The 17,605-nt window shown below is 65.5% G+C and overlaps 1 protein-coding gene and 1 long non-coding RNA gene across 7 annotated transcripts in view; one reads left to right on the plus strand and one right to left on the minus strand.

The window, feature by feature from the left end:
* The window catches only part of CBFA2T3 (CBFA2/RUNX1 partner transcriptional co-repressor 3), a 32,016-nt gene extending 20,380 nt beyond the window's left edge, over positions 1 to 11,636 (minus strand). For 4 of the 6 annotated variants that reach the window (XM_054198651.1, XM_054198649.1, XM_054198647.1 and 1 more), the window contains exon 1: positions 270 to 1,287. In XM_054198651.1, the coding sequence (XP_054054626.1) occupies positions 270 to 345 (76 nt within the window). In that variant the 5' untranslated portion in view covers positions 346 to 1,287. Of the gene's footprint in view, positions 1 to 269; positions 1,288 to 2,363; positions 2,493 to 11,077 lie in introns of those variants that run through there. The other 2 variants (XM_054198650.1, XM_054198652.1) reach the window with 2 other exon arrangements.
* On the plus strand, positions 2,530 to 5,224 carry LOC128908438 (uncharacterized). The gene is made up of 2 exons (XR_008465948.1): positions 2,530 to 2,667; positions 3,992 to 5,224. It is a non-coding gene; the product is annotated as an uncharacterized LOC128908438 (long non-coding RNA).
* Positions 11,637 to 17,605: the final 5,969 nt, after the last annotated feature.

Raw genomic sequence — 17,605 nt, forward strand, 5'->3', positions numbered from 1 at the left:
AAGCACCACCAAGCACCGGAGTATTTTTCCACCCTGCACCCTGGAAGTCCGTGGCGTACGGGGTGAATCCTGCACCCACAAGAGGCCGCGCTGTTCCCCTGCCTGAACCTGGCACCCCTCCCCATGCTGGCACCCAGCGCCACGGGAGAACAGCCTCTCCCCCCCCCCAGGCTTCTTGGCTTTTCCTCCCTACAAGCCAACATCTGCAGCCACACTTTTTTTCAAACAAAACACGTCCGACATCTGACCGTCCCCGGGTAAAACCTTACCTGCCAGCGCAGACACTGACCGGGCCTGCCGGGAGGCAGCCAGCAGGGAAAAATCCCTTTGCACAGCCAAGTTCATCTCTGCTTTCCTCCCCAACCACAGCAAAAGAAACGCTCAAAACTTCTCCCTGCATGGAAAGGTTCTGCGCGGGGACCTGCTTTATCCTCCTCCGGGGACCCAAGCGCCCGCCCCGGGTGGCAGCTCGGCCCCACGGGGCTCCTCACCCGAGGACCGCGGGCGCCGGGGCTGTCAGCATCCTCCCCGGCTGCTGCTCTGCATTTGCCGTGGGGTTTTGGGATGGCTCCCCCACGTCTCCGTGCCCCGTACCATAGCAGAGCTCACCCCACCGCGCTGCCGAGCAGACGGACGTTTGCAGAGTGTCTTCAAGTCACTTGACAAAGGAGCGGAGAATTAATATTCCTTTTAATTAAAGGCAGAAAAATCTCTTTGTTCCTGAACAGAGAGAAAACAACAGAGGGAAGAGCTCAAAAGCTCTTTCTAAGCTAGAGACAAGACCATCGCTTAGATTCAAAGACACTGTCAACGTGCACGTGACCTCAAATTAAAAAAACAAAATGAAACCCAGCAGCGGCGGCGGCAGCAGCTCCTCTCCGAAAACGAAGGAAAGTTGCAAAGTTTTTCTTGGCTAATAGGGGGGGGGAAAAAAAATCCAACAAAAGGTGCGTTTAACCAGAGAAACGCTCTGCAGTATCCGAAGGCACCATCCAGCGGCGAGGGGGGGTGACGGGGAGAGCCGGCCGGGCCCCGGCCCACGTCACGGAGGAGCGCGGAGCCGAGCCCACTCCACCGCTACGCCGACAGCATCCCCTTATCAAAGCCAGGCCACCGCCGAAGGAGCTGGATCATGATTAATGGCTGCGAGGTTCAGAAGAGGGGCAGCGCTGAGGCAGAGAGCTGGAGGCTCCCCGAGCCAGCCTTCCTTCCCAAGTCCGCATCCAACACCACTGTCCCCCAGCACACACGAGGACACAGCGCGTGTCCCCAGCACGGACCTGTGTCCTTGCATGTAAACACAGAATTATGCTGGTGTAGCTGGAACTTCCCAAAGCAGCCCTGGGTTTGCTGGAACTTCCCAAACCAGCCCTGGGTTTCCTCCCACAAACTCTCCCGAGTGGATCAGCTCCTCCTCGCCATGAAACGCGGCTCCATCTCTAAATCGGCGGCGGCCGGAGCGGGATGTGGAGCCGGCGGGTTGGCGCTCCGAGGAGGGGGGATGCAGGGATGGGATGAAAACGACTTCTCCCGCAGGGCAGAAGTCGGGAGCCACGACCCGGGAGGGTTTGTTGGGGTGGGGGGGACACGACAATCTCGCGTGGGTTCCCGGGGATGCTGGGCGGCCCCGCGCTGCCCCGGCTCTCGGAAAGCAGCTGCCGGGTGCGGGGAGGGGAGCGCAGGCAAAGCCCCGGCCCCGCCGCGGCAGGGAGAGGGGTCCGCATCCCGCCGCCCCTGCGTGAGCGCCGTGCGTGGCAGCGGGGCCCACGGTCGCGGCAGATCGCTCCTGCCCCGCACGGACGGCGGCTCCGGTGCCCGCTCGCCCCGGCTGCGCCCCCGCTCGCCCTGCCCCGCTCCGCCGCCGCGCGTCCCGGGGGCCGCCGAGCACGGGGTCGGAGAGACCGCGGCGGCGGGGACCGCGCTGGCTCGGGCACCGGGAACATCCCCGTCCCCGGCGCACCGGCAGCTTCCCGAGCACCGGGAGCATCCCCCGGGCACCGGGAGCCTCCCCCTCTCCTGCGCACCGGGAGCATCCCCCGGGTACCGGGAGCCTCCTCGACTCCTGCGCACCGGGAGCCTCCCCCGGGCACCGGGAGCCTCCTCGACTCCTGCGCACCGGGAGCATCCCCCGGGCACCGGGAGCCTCCTCGACTCCTGCGCACCGGGAGCATCCCCCGGGCACCGGCAGCTTCCGACTCCCCTGCGCACCGGGAGCATCCCCCGGGCACCGGGAGCCTTCAGCTCCCCTGCGCACCGGGAGCATCCCCTGGGCACCGGTAACACCGCCAGCCCCTCTTCCCCGGGGGCCTCCCCGGGCACCGGGAGCCGCCCCGTCCCCGTTCCCGGGCGCGGACGGCACTTACCGTCCTGAGGTGTGGCGGAGGCGTGAGGTAAGTCCCAAGGCAGGGGCCGGCAGGAGCGGGCAGAGCCGGCAGCGGCCCCCGGCGGCGGCGGCGGCGGCCCCGGCCCCGGCCCGCTTAAGGCCGGCGCGGGCGGAGCGCGGCCCCGCGGCGGCGGCTGCCCCCAGCACCTGCCCGCCGCCGCTCGCCGCGCCCGGGGCCGCCGAGGGCCGCCAGCCCGGGGGTCGGAGCGCTTCCCACACCGCCCCCCGCCCCCCCAGGAGGGGGGGCACCGGAGAAGCGGGGGAAGGCGGGGGCGGAGAAGCCGGTAAATCCGCGGGGTCGCTTCACCCCCTGCGCGCTGCCCGGCGGCGCATCCTCCGGCGCCGCGTCGCGGCCATGGGGCGCCCGCGGCCGCGCTCCGTGCCGGGCCGGGCCGCCCGCAGCGCCCGCTGCCGCCGCGCCGCCCGCCCGCCCGCCCGCCCCGGAGTGAGCGCCGCCCGCCCGCGCCGCTGCCTTAGACGGCGCCTCCACCGCGCCCGGCAGGGGGCGCCCCGCCGCCGCCGCCACCGGAGCCGGGCCCCCGGGGTGCGCGGCCAGGGGAAGGGGGGACCGGGATGTACGGGGACACGGGGATGCACGGCACCGGAGGGGGTGTACGGGAACACAGGGGTCTGCTTGGCGCTGGGGAGCTGTACGGAGTCATGGGGCTGCACGGCACCGGGGGGGTGTACGGGGACACGGGGGGCTACATGGCACCAGGGGGACGTACAGGGACACGGGGGGCTGCGTGGCACTAGGGGCTGCAGGGGGTTTTGGCGGGGGTGCACAGGGACTGGAGACTGCATGGGGATTGTGGGGGGGACAGTTTGGGGGCTGCAGAGGGCTGGTGTTCGCAAAAGGTTCAGGGTTCGCAAGGGGTTGGGGGTGCCAAAGACTGAGGGTTTGCAAAGCTGGGGGGGGGCTGCATGGGTGGGGGTCAGCATATGTTTTGGGGGGCTGCAAGTGGCCAGGAGTTGTTTGCGTGGGGTCAGGGGACCGCAAGGGGATGGCGGCAGGGTTTGTCTGGGTCGTGGGAACAGCCAAGGGGCCGGGGCTGGGACTGCAAGGGGCTGGGGGGCCGCGGAGGGTTGGAGTTGTGGTTGTTCTGCTTCCCTCTCCGGAGACCCAAGGGCCAGGGTTGCCGTAGGAGCAGCCACATGTGCAGCCACAAGCCACATGGGCACAGCCCCCATTGGCACCCCACGGTCTACATGCCCACCCTGCTTGGCCTCGGCGAGGCTCCCTTGGGTGGCCGTGCTGTGCCCCGGCACCACGGGAACGCCAGGGGGGCCCTTCCTCCAAAGCGGTGCATGGCGGCGGTGCATGGCGACGGTGCATGCATTCGTGGCGGTGCCTGCCCATGAGCCCTTCCTGGGGGGAAGCGTTAAAAATTTCCCTCCCCCCTGCTCCCCCCCCCCCAAGTCCTACTACGATGTTGTTGCTTGCTTGCGCGCCCGGTAACGCAATCCCTGCTAATTTCCCTGCCAGCCGAAGCCCTGCCTCTTTGCGTAATTACTCTGCTTGGCAGCTGCCTTCCCTCTGCGAGTTGCTGTGCGGAGCCTTTGCCGCCCGTATGGTTGTTGTATTACTCATCCTCACCCGCTTCCCAGGGCTCCGGCGCTGGAGACCGCGGCAGCCTTGCCAGGCGGCGAGTCACCGCTGCACGGCTGTTGCACAACCGCTGCAGGGGTGTTGGGTGGCATCGCCGCTGCACGGCCGCTCTACAGCCAGTGCATGGCCCTGGCATGACGGATGCACCTCCACTGCATGGGCACCTACCTGCACGGCCGCTACAAAACTGCTGCATGGCCACTGTGTGAGCATTGCATGGCCAGTAAATGACCAGCACACGGCCACTGTGTGACCACTCACAGCCAAGCTCCCCTCAGTGTCACCCCACTGATGGGGTCGCAGCGGGACGGTGCTGCAGCATCCCTACCCAGACCCCTCCAGCCCGCTCTCCGCAATCCCAACCTCCAGCTCCGGTGTTGCCCGCCTTGTTCCAGTACAGCCCCACTGGGGAGGGCCCACGAGCAGGGGAGGAAAATCCACCCCTGCGCACAGCTGTCCGCCCACCCGGCTTTGCATGGGTGTCACCGGCTGGCACACGCAAATGCCAGCGCTGCGTGTGCATTTGGACACGCGGTGCACGGCGCAGTCCCCCACCGGCGCACGCGTCGAAGCATCGGCCGTCACCGAGGCAGCCCGAGAGCACTCCCAAGGCAGAGCCCAGGTTTTCTGGGGTGCCAGCCCAGGGCTCCTTTGGGCTCAGCTGCTGTGTCTGGCCACCTACCAGGAGAGCAGGGACCTCACCACAGGGGTGACCACGCTCTTGACTGGGTGGGCTGTCCCACACACCCATCCCCATGCAGTGCGAGCCATTGAATACATTGCAAACCCATCCCCACAGACCTGCCCACGGGCACCTCGCTGGGACGGTGCCAGGAAAAGCCACAACCTCTCCGGCTCCTGGTTAATTTGGAGTGCAGCTGAAGGATGCCATCAAATACCTGGCACCAGCCAAGGTGGTCGAGCCGAGGCTGAGCCAGGTGGCCAGGAGCCCACAGAGCCTTTGCAGGGAAGGCGGATGGAGCCGGGCACAGCCATCCTGCCAGGGCCACCGCGCAGGCAAGGTCTGCCCGTGCACCGGCGGGACGGGCAGGCAGCGGCACTGCAGCATGTCTGGGACAGCGTGGGCAGGAGGGAGCCACGCTGTGTCCCCCCCGGCGGCGTTTGGGTGGCGGGGTCTGCTTCGTTTCTATTCCGCTCGCGCAGCCCGTAATTTTGGTCTATTGAAGTCATAATTCACTACTGTGAAAATAAACATTTGTGTTAGCTCGCTTTATTCAGCGGGTCTCGTCTGAATGTTAATAATTCCCTGCCGGCGTGCTTGCACGTGGCCTTGGCCGCGGGGACAAAGCCCGGGCACCCGTGGCTGTGGCTGTGCCCGTGGCTGTGGCCGTGCCTGTGCCCACGGCTGCCTCCTTGCATGCGCGGGGTAGGATCTCACCAGCCTTCGCACGCTGTCCCCAGGCATCCCTGTCCCCAGGCATCCCTGGATCCCAACAGAGAGGAGACGGGGACCGAAGTGCCGCTTAGAGCTAAGCTGGGGATAACGAGGGAGCTGGCTGCTGTAAGATAAAGGTGATGGAAAGGTAATATTTTGAGTAAAGCAGATTGAGTCCAGCACCTGCTCTGGACCCTTCCCTGCCCGCTCCTGTCCCTGTTTTTTTTCGCTTGCACTGTTTTGTGGGTGCTCCCACCCGCAGCGGGGATGTCCCCGCACCCACGCCGTGCCATAGCCCAGCTGGGGCAGGCAGGAGGATGCCTGGACCACCCTCCGGCTGTCCCCATGGCTGTCCCCACGACTGTCCCCACGGCTGTCCCCAGTCAGCCGCCAGCCGGGACAGGGCTGGCCCCAGGGCTCCCCGGGTTTCTCCCTGCTGGGTGCAGGGGGCTGGTGCTTCCCCTCTGCATTTGCATCTTCCCAGCCTTTATCTTTCTCCCAGTCTCTGTATTGCTGCAATTACAGACACTTTAAAACACAATGATCTGGCTGTTAGCGTGATGGATGACAGAACCTTTCTGTCTGGTTTAAATCATTGCCGAGAGTGAGCAAACTTCCCCGGCTTAACCCCTTCGTACCCCCCAGCCCTCTCCCTGCCCAGCCCATGGTTGGTGGCTGCTGGCCGGGTGCTGCCATATGCCCCATGGCCACTCATCTGCAGCACGCGTGGGTCCCAGGGATGGGGATGGAGAGGGGCCTGGCGTCCCTGGATGGAGAGGGATCAGTGCTGGTGGGGAAACATCCCCCATGTGAGGGGTCACCACCTCAGCTCCCTGGGTGCACGGGATGGATGCCGCGCCATGGGGCAGACGATGGGACCAGCCCCACTTCGTCAGGGCCAGCAGCCCCGCTCTGCTGTGGTGGGAAAGCAACGGCCGGGGTGGGAGATAAGCGTCTGCCAGAGCCCGATAGCCTGGATCTATCCCAGCCCAGGGCCCGGTAATCCTTCCCCCGGCAAATCTGAAGCCGGGGCAGGATGGGGCCCCGCCGGGTTCCCACCCGGCAGAGAGGGTGGAAACTCCTGTAATGACTCGGTGTCGGTCACGCCGGCACGTGATTGATGGCGCAGCGTGCAACAGCCCGGCGCGGGGATTAACTGCACATGTTATGGCAATTCGCGCTCCCTTTGTTTTGAGGAGCCGGCATCTCCCGCCACCGCGCATCCCGCCCTGCGCCCACTGCTGCCCGTCCTCCCCGTTCCCGACAGTGTCACCCCCATGGGTGTCTTGGTCCCATGGGAGGGTGTCGGTACTGTCACCCGTCGTTCCTGCTCATGGGACCCACGGGGAGGAGGAATGTCCTCTATCCCTGCTGGGTGTGCTCTGGGAGAGGTTGCAGTGGGCAGCTCAGGGAGCTGCCGAGGACCTGTGCCAGGCAAAGCAGGTCCCCAAGGCACAGCCTGGGGGTGAGGGGTGCCACCAGGGCCTGGCACGGTGTGTGCCAGCAGATAAGGTGCTAACTGAGGGCAGATGAGGGCAACTGGCACCAACCCTCGCAGGAAATGGTCACCACCATGTGCCATCCGGGCCCCGTATCTGCCCATGCACATGACCCCCGCCGCTATCGGGGCTGCGCACACAGGCTGGGGGCAACTTGGTGGGTGCCCCTGGCTCACGTGGCCACCAGGCCAGCCCCAGCCCCGTGGCCCATGCATGTCTTCGCAGCCACCACAGTGTCGGGGTCCCTTTTCACACCCCGTGGGTGCTCAACCATCTGTCCTGACCCACCACTTCTCTTCCCGTGGCTCTCGCTCAGCCCCTCACCCTGCATCCCACTGGCACCGTGTTGTCCCCCTTCTCCCCAGCTCTCCCGAGCTCCGGCAGCCCGGGCTCTTGCTCATCCCCATCGCTTCCCGGCGTGCCTGTAAGAGCTGATTGCTATTCAGGCTGCGTCCCCCCTTCGCAAGCCTCAGGCTTTTTAAAAAAGCCCACGGTGTTGGTTTATCGCACCTTCCCCCTCGCCGCGCTGGTGACTCATCCCCTTGCCACCACCACGCTGCGCAGCCGGGAGCTGTGGCAGACCTGCCCCGCTGCGGGCAGCACCTGTGGGGGCACCCGCAGCCCCTCTGCCGCGCTGTGCCGGGGGTCCTGCCACAGCCCGGCTCTCGCAGGAGGCTCATCTGGAGGCGAAGGCACCGAGCCGTGCCGGCACTCAGCCCCTGGCGTGCCACAGGTTTCCGGTGTCACCCCTAGCGAGTCTGTCTGTCCGTCTGGGTTTCTCGGTCTCCCTGCTGGGGAGCAGAGCATCCCCTGGGGAGCAGAGCATCCCGGGGTGCTTCTCTGCGGTCCTCAATAGATGTGGCTGCACCAGCGGTCCCTGCCTGGCACAGCGCCGAGCAGAGCTGGGGGACAGAGTAGGACCCGGTGCTCGCAACCAGCCGCAGCAATGCAAAGCCCCACGCCGCTGGCGGGGTCCCCATTTTGCAGAGGGACCCGTTTTCTCAGAGCATCCCCATGGGGACGCCGTGCTTGGGCCGGGAAGGGTCAGTGTGACCACAGACGGTCCCATTGCCCTGGCTGCACGCGCAGATGTGGTGGCCTGAATCTCAGCGCCTAAATCCATCGCGGAGCGAGCACCAGGAGCCAGCCTGCAGCCCCCAGAGCTCTTCCCATGGCATTTTTCTTGCAGCAGGAGCCCCGGCTGGCGCTGCATTTCCCTGCGCGTTCATTCATGGGGGAATGTGGTGGGGGGAGATAAGGGGCTGGTGGGGAGCCAGCGGCCGGGGAAGACCGCTCGCCCGCCAGCCGGCTATCGCCCGCCGCAGCTGCATCCGCCGCGGTGACATCTGCTCGGCAGGAAGTGCCGCTCGCCAGCCTTTCAGCAGAAAGGGGGTTCATTTGCGCCTGGCTTCCCTCCTCGCCCACTCATGGGGGTCCCCGGCCTCAGGGCCACCACCCCGCAGCCACCCCAGCCCCTCGCTTCCTCAGCCGAAGGCTGGAAGGAGCACCTTACCGCCCCCCGGCCATCGCCGCCGGGAAGCAGACCTGGAGGCTTTGTGGCTTTCGCACAACTTCCATAACATTAAAAGAAAAAAAAAAAAAAAGAAAAAAAAAATCCTGTTTTCCTGGCCGACAGATTCGTTCCTGCTTCGTGGCATTCAAAGGGAAACCGGCCCCCACTGCTTATCATCTCTGCTCGCCCTGCGCCGCAGGCTCCGAAAAATCACCGGCTCGGCTTAAACACCGGGAGACTTCGGGATGAGACACTATTCCTCTGGGTCCTTTACAGTTCCTGGGCTGCTGGGCGCAAAGTTTCCAGCTTTTCTTTGCCACGGAGAGTCTGGAAAGCATTTTCATTTCAAGGCAGAGACTGCCACGTGCTGCCCCGCCTCCGGGAGAGGGTGCTTTGGGGAGCACGGAGACACTGCTGACCCCCCCATGGGACCAGTGCCCAGTGGCAGCACCGTCGGCAAGTCCTACCAGCATCGTCCTTGGCCAGCAGGAATTCGCTGGGAGATGCTGAGCAAAATCCCCTGAGCTGCCCCAGGGAGGACAGCAAGCTGGGAGTGCCGGCGCAAAGGGTCCCTCCGTTTCTTCCAGTCCCTTGCCGGGGGAGCTCCTGTCTCCACGGCACTGCTTCCCTTTGAAGGGCTGGGCAAGGGTAACGGCGGTGCTGAGCCTCCGTGACAGCCATGTCCTCGCCTCAGTGCCCCTAACGTCACCTGGACCACGCAAGATCTCCGTGCAATGCCAAGGTTGGGGAGATGAGAGCATCTCTCAGCCCCGCCATGGCACCACGGCCACCCCCTACCCGGCGGGCAGCCCTGGGGGGGGGTGAACGGTGTGTTCACACTCCCCCTCTCCCCTCCAAACCAGGGTGACCCGTCTGTTTGCCAGCCCCACCCCCCATCCCACAGGCTACGACTGCCTGCGCAGGCCTCTCTAATGATGGGAATTTAATTAGCTTGCATTGCACTTCCAACACCTCGCATCCCTGCAAAAAATCAATGGGAGCTAGCGGGAGGCGGTGCAGCGCAGCCCGCCTTCGCTCCAGCATGTGGATGGGCCTGGGAGCAAAGCCCGGGGGGCTGCTTTCAAACCCCACCCCCACCCCAATGCGGCCAAAATGCCCCGGCACCAGGCTCTGGCCGCGTGGATGTTGGTGCCGATCTGTGCCGTGCCGTGCCGGGCCGTGGGGAGCCGCAGCCTTGCGGCGGGGAGGTCTGGGATTCGTTACGAGGTCCAGATGCGCCGTGGCAGCGGGGGATGTTGCGGCTGTCTCTGGCCACCTGCATCGTTTCCAAGTTCCCAGGCTAAAAGCAGGGCTTGTTATCAAGAGCAAAAAATGTGCCACCTCTGTTGTATTTCATTTCCCTTTCTCCACCTCTTCCCTGCCCGCTGCGCATCGGAGATAACAGCTCTCCGCGCCGAAGCCGGAGCGTGGGGCAGGCAACGGTCTCGCCAGCCCTATCGCTGCCTCGCCGGCCGCAAGGAAATCAGGAAGTTTGCAGAGATATTCGGCCAACAAAACAAACATTTCTCCTGCCAAGAGCCTAACCGGCAGCTCGGCCAGCCCGCAGCAATCTGCACGCCTCCCCTCGCTGCAGCCATCCGGTTGATGGTGCCCGCTGAGCCACCGCAGCCCCGCGGCGCCCGCCCGGCCACCGGCGCCTTATCGGTGGGTGATACTCACCCAGGGTGCGCCAAACGCTGCGGCGGGTGGCAGGTCTGGGGACAGGGACCCCAGCGCAGCTCCCACCTGCAGCGAACCGACACGCCACGACGGGTGCAGCGCCCAGAGTGCACCCCAAAGCCTGCCCTTGAGCCCGTCCTCGCCGTGTCCCCAACCCATGGGGTGGGTGCCAGGACCAGGCGGTGGGGCAGGGAGCTGTGGGCAGGGAGACGGGGGGGTGTGAGGGGGAAGCAAGGCAAAAGGCCAGTATTGTTTGGTCAGGGCAGACAAATGCCGGTGACTCAGCCGGCAACCGCTTTCCTGCCCGCGCTGGGCATGGGCCCAGCAGGAGCCCCCTGGTCCCCGCCCTCCAAGAGCTGCCCCAGCCCCACAGCCGAGGATGGGCTGTGGGGTGTCCCTCGCTCTGTGCACCGTTGTGCCAGTGCCAGGGGGATGCTCTGGCACAGGACCGCAGGATGCCCCAGCCCCAGGGTTCTTCGCCGCTGCCACGCTGCAAGCGAACAGCAGGACGTGGAGAGCCCGTGGGGTCGGATCCTGATCCTGGTGGCACAAACCGGCGGCACACAGGATCCGGCCTCTGCCAGAGGGCAAGCGTGAGAACGCGCTCCTGAGCCACATGTGAGCCGCTGACCCGAGAATGAACGAAAACACCCAGTAAACAGAGGATTTAAACTCTGTAAATAAAAACTAATCATGGCTGATTACTCATTATGGAAAGGTTAATTACAGAGCGGGCTCCAAATGGGTCCTTGTGCCGGCGAGCCCACCGTGCCCCGTGGCGCTGGTGCTGCGGGTTGGCCATGCCCTGCCTCCCTGCTCCCACCAGCCGGTCCCCATGGGGACGCCCCGATGGGCACCGGCCGTGTGCCACCCCCGGGGAGCACCTGCCCGCCCGAGGCTGAGTTCGACATCGGGGTGATTCACCTGTGCCACGGCATGGCACACGGCACGGCCACAGCCACCCGCCGCCTTCCTCCCGCCGCTGCCTCGGCCTTACCTTGGCCGGTCCTGCCCGCCACTTTGGCCCAGGAGGGGTGGCCGTCTGGCTTCGAGGGTCCCCCGGGCATCCCAGGGGACGGGTGTCAGCACCCCGGTGCCGCGAACCTCGCAGGGGCCGGCACAGCCAGCCTGCTGCCACGTGTCGGTGCAGGAGCCGTGCCGGGGAGGGAGATGCTGAGCACCGGTGGGGCGCAGTGGGGCAGGGGGTGTCCTGCCCGCTCGGTGCCTGCCCTGCCGTGGGGGCTGTTCATGAGATGGCCGGGGCCGGGGTGGCAGCGGAGCCGTGTCCCATGGCGAGGGGGAAGGTGAACAGCTGCCGGGCAGTGATAATGCGGCGGGTGGGGGGGAGTCCGGGCAGCTGCGCCCGTGTCCTTCCCCAACAGGAACCATCTGCGACCAAGCCCAGCTCTGCCTTCCCTATCAGCCATTCCGGTCTGACTTTCCAACAACTTCCCCTTCGCGCCGGCTTCACTTCCTCACTGCGAGGGGCCAGCGCGGTGCAGCTCGGCACGGGCAGTGCCATGGAGCAGGGCACGGCAGGACCAGCACGGTGCAGCGTGGCACGGCACGGCTGGCATGGCGCGCATCGGCACGGGCAGCGTGGTGCAGCGTGGCACGGCAGAACCAGCGTGGTGCAGCGTGGCACGGCTGTCACGGGTGCAACCCAGCACAGGCAGCACCGTGCAGCATGGCACGGCATAGCCGGCACGATGTGGCGTGGCATGGCATGGCGTGGCAGTCAAGGTGCAGCACTGCACTGGCAAGCCGGCGTGGCACAGCATGATGCATCCCAGCATGGCATGGCCGGCTTGATGCAACCCAGCGCGGTGCAGGACGGCGTGGGGAGCGCAGGGCGGTGTGGCGCAGCGCGGCCGGGGATAGCTGCAGCACAGCGTGGTGTAATCCCACACGGCGTGATGCAGCCTGGTACAGCGTGGTACAGCCTGGCACAGCACGGCCACTGCAGCGTAGCACAGCACGGCCAGCCCGCTGCAGCACCGCGGGCTCGCCCCCCTCCCCTTGCTGCAGCCCTGCAACCCGCTGGTCCCTTTGCCAGGGGACAGCCACGGGGATGAGGAGGTCTCCTGGCTGCTGCTGGCTTCCTCCAGCATCAGCCCCATGCACCAGCCAGCCAGGATCCCTGGCCTGCTTGGCACTTGGGATAACCCCCCCTGGTGGGGATAGAGCCCCCCTTTGCAGTCCATCCCTGCACCCCCAGGCCAGCTCTCCCCACACCGGGGCCCGAGCTCCCCGACAGCCGCCAGCGAGAGAAACAACTTGTTAGAAAACCGAAAGGCGGCTCCGGGCTGCAGGTGGGAGGGAGGAAACGTGTCCTAAAAATACAGCAGCGCCTGCACGGTCCCCGAAGGTGGCTGAGCAGATGGTGTGTCTCGGCGGCCACCTGGGCTCCCGCAGATGGTACCCGGGGCTCCCTGCTTCATGCCCCCAGCCTGGGGCTCCTGGGGCGGGGCGGGGACAGGGAAGGGACGGTGGGGTGTAAGTGGGAAGGAGGGTCACACAGCGCGGGGGTGCAGGGATGCTGTGCTGCGGGGGCACAGGCTGCGGGACAGAGCGGGGTGAAGCAGGGTGTCACCGGCAGGGCACCTCTGCCCTGTGCGTGCAGCCCAGGGACCCGGGGGACGGCGAGTGCGGTCTGGTGCTGCAGGGAGACGAGGGGAAACCCCGGCACGGGGCCGATGCGCCAGGGGAAAGGGCCACAGAGCTACAAACCACAGCCCCAGCCCAGCCAGAACGGCATGCACCCAGCCGGGGCTGTGCGCTCGAGGGGAGATGCTGCAGCCGCCCCCCTCAAACCTCTGCCCCAGACCCACGTCCTGCATCCCGGCGATGCTGGTGGGTCCCAGCTCCATCCCATCTGCCCTGGAGGTGCCTGTGCCACACCAGCGAGGGCAGAGCAGCCCGGCCACGGGGATTGAGGGCTGGCAGAGGTTTTGGCTGCATGGGGCCGTGGGCTCCCAGCTGCCTGTTCCACCGGGCAGGAGGGTTTCCATCCATGTTTTCGGCTCTCTCCTCTTCCTCTTTTATCTCTGGCTGGACAGGCAGCCGCAGGCCCAGGTGGGCTCGGCGTCATCAGCTCAGGGTTTTGCCGAGCTGCCCTGCGGCGAGGGTCAGGCTTGCCTGCAACGAGAGATGGAAAGTGCGCGGGGGATTAAATGGCAGCGGCTGCTCCTGGGGAGCGTCCTGGGGCAGCAAGTCAAAACCAGAAAGTTTTGGGGTTGGCCAGGAAAATCCCACCCATATGGGGTCCCGTGTCCCCCATGTCACCTGTGGTGGGAGGGTTTTCTCTGCAGGCAAAAACAGGCGAGCACCTGCCCGGGCAGCTGCAGGGGCCGTGCACCACCGGCACTGGGCTGCCAGGGGCCAGGGAATGCCCCCGTGTGGGGGGAACCCCTGGGGTCCTGGGGTCTGCCTCGGCGTGGGGGGTAACCCCTGGGAACCCGGGGTCTGCCCCAGCGTAGGGGGAACCCCTGGGGTCCCAGGGTCTGCCCCGGCACAGGTGACCCCCCCCCGGGCGACCCTCGGGGGAGCCTGCGGTGCTCCCAGCCGGTTTCTCTTTGAGTCAGAGCCTCACGCTTGCTGCCGAGCAGAAACTTCCCCCCTCTGAGATAAATGAGAAGCGGGACGGGCTCCCACCACCCCCAGGCTCAGAGCGCAAGAAGGCGGCAGGAAGGCAGAAACCCCTGGGGGGCAGCTGGGACCCCGCCGCGGCACCTGCCTTCACGCTTAGCCGGGTCACACCAGCCCCGTGCTCGGCATGGCACGCTTCCCCGGCGCCCGGGAATGCCCCGGTGGGCGCTCGCTCGGCCCCGTGTGCTGCCGGTGCCCACGCACCCCACTGCCGGTGGCACCCCACCGCCTTCCCCTTTCCTTTCGAGAGCAATGCGGCCACCCTGGGGAGGGGGGTGGGGGGGGAAACCCGAGGTGAAAGGAAGCCACAGCAATAACCCGTGAGCAAAACACCACCAGCAGCTGCTGGAACAAAAAAAAAAAGAGACCATCACCTCCCAAAGCGGGCGCTGCTTTTTGGGCTGCAAGGGAGCGCAGCCCTGGCTGCCTGCACACGTGCGGCTGGGATGGGGGTTTATACATCCCCATACATGCCCAAATCTGCCTCTTCCACCCCAGAGAAATGTGGACGCGGGAGCAAAGGCGGGAGCCGGGGATGGGAAGGAGAGCGGCAGCCGAGACGGGGAGTCGGGGAGCCGCCGAGAGTTCACATGAAACACAAAGACAAATTCTTTAAGGAAAAAAAAAAAAAAAAAAAAAAAAAAAGAAATCAAAGGGATGTGGAGAGGGAGATAAGAGGGAAGACAGAGCAGGAGACGGAGGGAGCGGGGAGGACGCGGGCAGAGGGAGGCAGGAGGCGCGGGCGGAGGCGAAGCCGGGAGCCGGGGGAGCTGTCTGGCGCGGTCCCTATCGGCTCTCTCCATCACGGTAGCCTAACCTCAAGTAGTTTTTCACTGAGATTGGAGTGATCAGGTAGGGCTGCCCTCGCAGGCAGCTGCAGGGCTGTGAATAAGCACCTGCTTATCTCTGCCCAACGGCTGTGCGCGGCTGCAGATTGCGGGGAGGACGGGGAGCTGCCTGCCGGCTGCGATTTCCATATCAGCGCCCTGCAGCCGCCTGCGCCAAATAAACACAACAGCCCCATGGACAAAAGGTTAATTATCAATTTTCAGAAAGGGAGAGAGAGGGGAGGGGGAAGAGAGGAGCAGAACGGGCCGTCGCCAGCCGCGGGGACGCGCAGCCGTCCCCAGATGGGGTGCTGGGCTCTGTGCCCGGGGTGCAGCGTCCCCAAGCATCCCCGGGGCTGTGCTGGCACCTGTGGGGCTGCGGGGCGGAGGACAAGGGATGGAGACAGGGATGGAGACGGAGATGGGGATGGGGATGGGCCTGTGCATGCACAGGGCCAGTGGAACTGGGGGGAGATGCAGGGAGAAAGGGCCCTTCACAGCCCCCTGGCTCAGCCCCAGCTGGGCAGGGGCAGGGTTGGAGGAAGGCACATCCTCTTCTTCATGGGAGTGCAAGTCCCTCCCGGCTCCTCTCTCCCCACAGCTGTGTTTCTGCATTCAGCGCGTTCCTCCTCGTATTGAAGCGGACGCGGGCTCCCAGCTTGGCCAAGCCATGGGGCTTGGGGAGAGGTGGGGAGGGAAGAGGTGCCCTCATCGCCCCAGCCCTGCGGGTAGGCAGAGGTGGGCTGTGGTGTCCCCCTGCTTGTAGGTTAGACCAGGTGAAGCCATTCGGGATCCTTATGGGCTCTTAATCCTGGTGCTTGTGGTTGGGACTTGCCCCTCGCTCCTGCCACTCAGGAGCAGGTTGTTAAAAGGGGCTGGGGGTGCCGGTGCTGCCCCGCTGTCGCCCACCCTACACCCCACGCTCTCTGAGGCAGGGGTTGGTGCTATGGAGCTGGGGAACTCCTCTCCCGACACAGCCATCCCTGCACCGGGATGGTTTTCCCACCCTGCGGCGTGGTCCTACGCTGAGCACACCCCCGCTGGGGGAGCACGGCCCCGCGTGTGCCTGTGACGCTCCCGGCTCACACACGGAGACGCGGCGCCCGAAAGCGTGGCACGGGGCGGCAGCCGCCACGCTGCCGGCAAGCCTCGAGCCCACACGGCGCCAGATTTAGCCACCGACACGCTCCTAAAAATAGCCGGGAGCCGGGAGGCTGGCGAGCAGCATCTGCTGCGATGGGGAGCGGGCAGGGAGCTCGCGGGGCTGGGGTGCAGGGGGTGGCCCCAGCGTGGTTCGGCTGCAGCAGGGCTTGAGGCCACCGGCGCTGGAGGATGCGGCCATCCCTATGTCTTGGGGCAGGAGGGCACCGGGATGGAGAGGAGATGCTCTCAGGGTTGGGACTATCCTAATCCGCCTGGGAGTTAGATGTGCGGCTGCAGCTAAGAATATTGGGGGTTAATAATATTTAGCACTTAGGCAGGGCGTTTGTGCGCGCCGGGCTTCGCAGCTCTCCCCCGATGGAAACTTGCGGGACCCTGGAGGGGTGAGGAGCTGGGTTTCGCGGGGGGATTTGGGGTGAGAAGTGGGGGGCAGAGCTTGGGCTCTGCCTGCGGTGCCTGGCAGGGACTGCCAGCGTCTCTGGTGTAGCCCCGACCTGCCCCACAGCCCGAGAGGGGTCTGGCCTCCAGCGGGCAAAACACGTTAAAAATACCAGGCTAAGTATACGGGGGAATGCAGGCGGCGTGCGAGCGTCTTGGGCTGGGGCAGACAGCCCCCCTCACCTACATCCCAGCCCCCCAAGCTCACCCCAGCCCAAAATACTAACCCGGGGCCCATCTGGTGTCCAACTGATGAGCACAGATGTGTTTGGGATTTCCAAGCCTGCTGGCAGCCGTTCAGACCTGTCGCAAGCTGCACCTGCTGGGGGATATTTTCCCTTCTGGATTTAATCCCCCTCTCAGCAGCCCCAGGCACCCCCATCCCGGGCTGGGCGGGCAGCAGGAGACACCCCCCCCCCCACACGCACCAAGTGATGACCCTCCTGCCCTGCGCCCACCCCTGCCGTAAATATGGATGTGGAAGCGGGAGAAGGATGAATTAAGTGCACAAGCCGGGAGGCTGGCGTCGGGAGAGGGGCTGTGCTGTGCCCAAATCTCAGCCCCTCCCAAAGAAATGTTGGGGGGGGGGCGGGGGGGGGCGGGTTGTCACAGCTGCCCCCCACCCAGGATGGTTTCATCACCTCCAAGGTCTTTTGGGAGGGTCGAAGGGAACATCTCGGTGAGCAGCCCCGGCTGGCCACTGCTGCAGAGACCTGAGACTTTTCGTCACAGGCGACGAGCCCAGGCAATGCTCTTGGGCTTGGAAACTCGCCAGTGCATTACCCACCCCCTCCCCAATCCGCCCCCCCCCCCCCCCAATTAACGTGACGTTATTATTTTTTAACAAGGCTCTCCCGGATCAGATGCTGACCCCTGCAATGATAACGCAGCCTGCGGAGGGAATAAACAGCAAATCCCCTTTTAAATGAAGGCCTCGCAGAGGGATTAGGAGCGAAGGGGTGGCCTCTCCCCCCGGCCCCGGGCTGGGGGCTGCCTGTGCAGATATGCGGGGCAGGAGGAGGCCTCGTCTGTCCGTCTGGCCTGTCTGAAGTGGTCCTGGGCGATATGGAGTGATTAGGATTAGACACATCCAGGATGAGAGTTTTTTCACCAGATAGAGATGATAATGGGACCCATGGGGAGGATTACGGTCCCCGACTCTCCAAGAAGAGCTGCCATCTGCGTATCCGTCTCCTGACGTGTCTGCTCCCTCGGTGTGCCCAGCCGGACGCTCCCTTGTCCGTGTCAGGATGGCAGCGCTGACCCGCTGCACCCCGCGGGGCTGGACCTCGCGGCCCATCCCTGTGAGGGTCAGGTGGGAGTGAGGGATCACGGCCATCGGGGGTGGGAGATGGGCTATCCTGCACATGAGCACAGCACCCAGCATCCCTGCATGTCCCTGGGGTGCTCAGGCATCCCCCGGCATCCCCGGGGCACCCAGCATCCCTGGG

Source organism: Rissa tridactyla, chromosome 4 (assembly GCF_028500815.1).
Source record: "Rissa tridactyla isolate bRisTri1 chromosome 4, bRisTri1.patW.cur.20221130, whole genome shotgun sequence".
Lineage (NCBI taxonomy): Eukaryota > Metazoa > Chordata > Aves > Charadriiformes > Laridae > Rissa > Rissa tridactyla.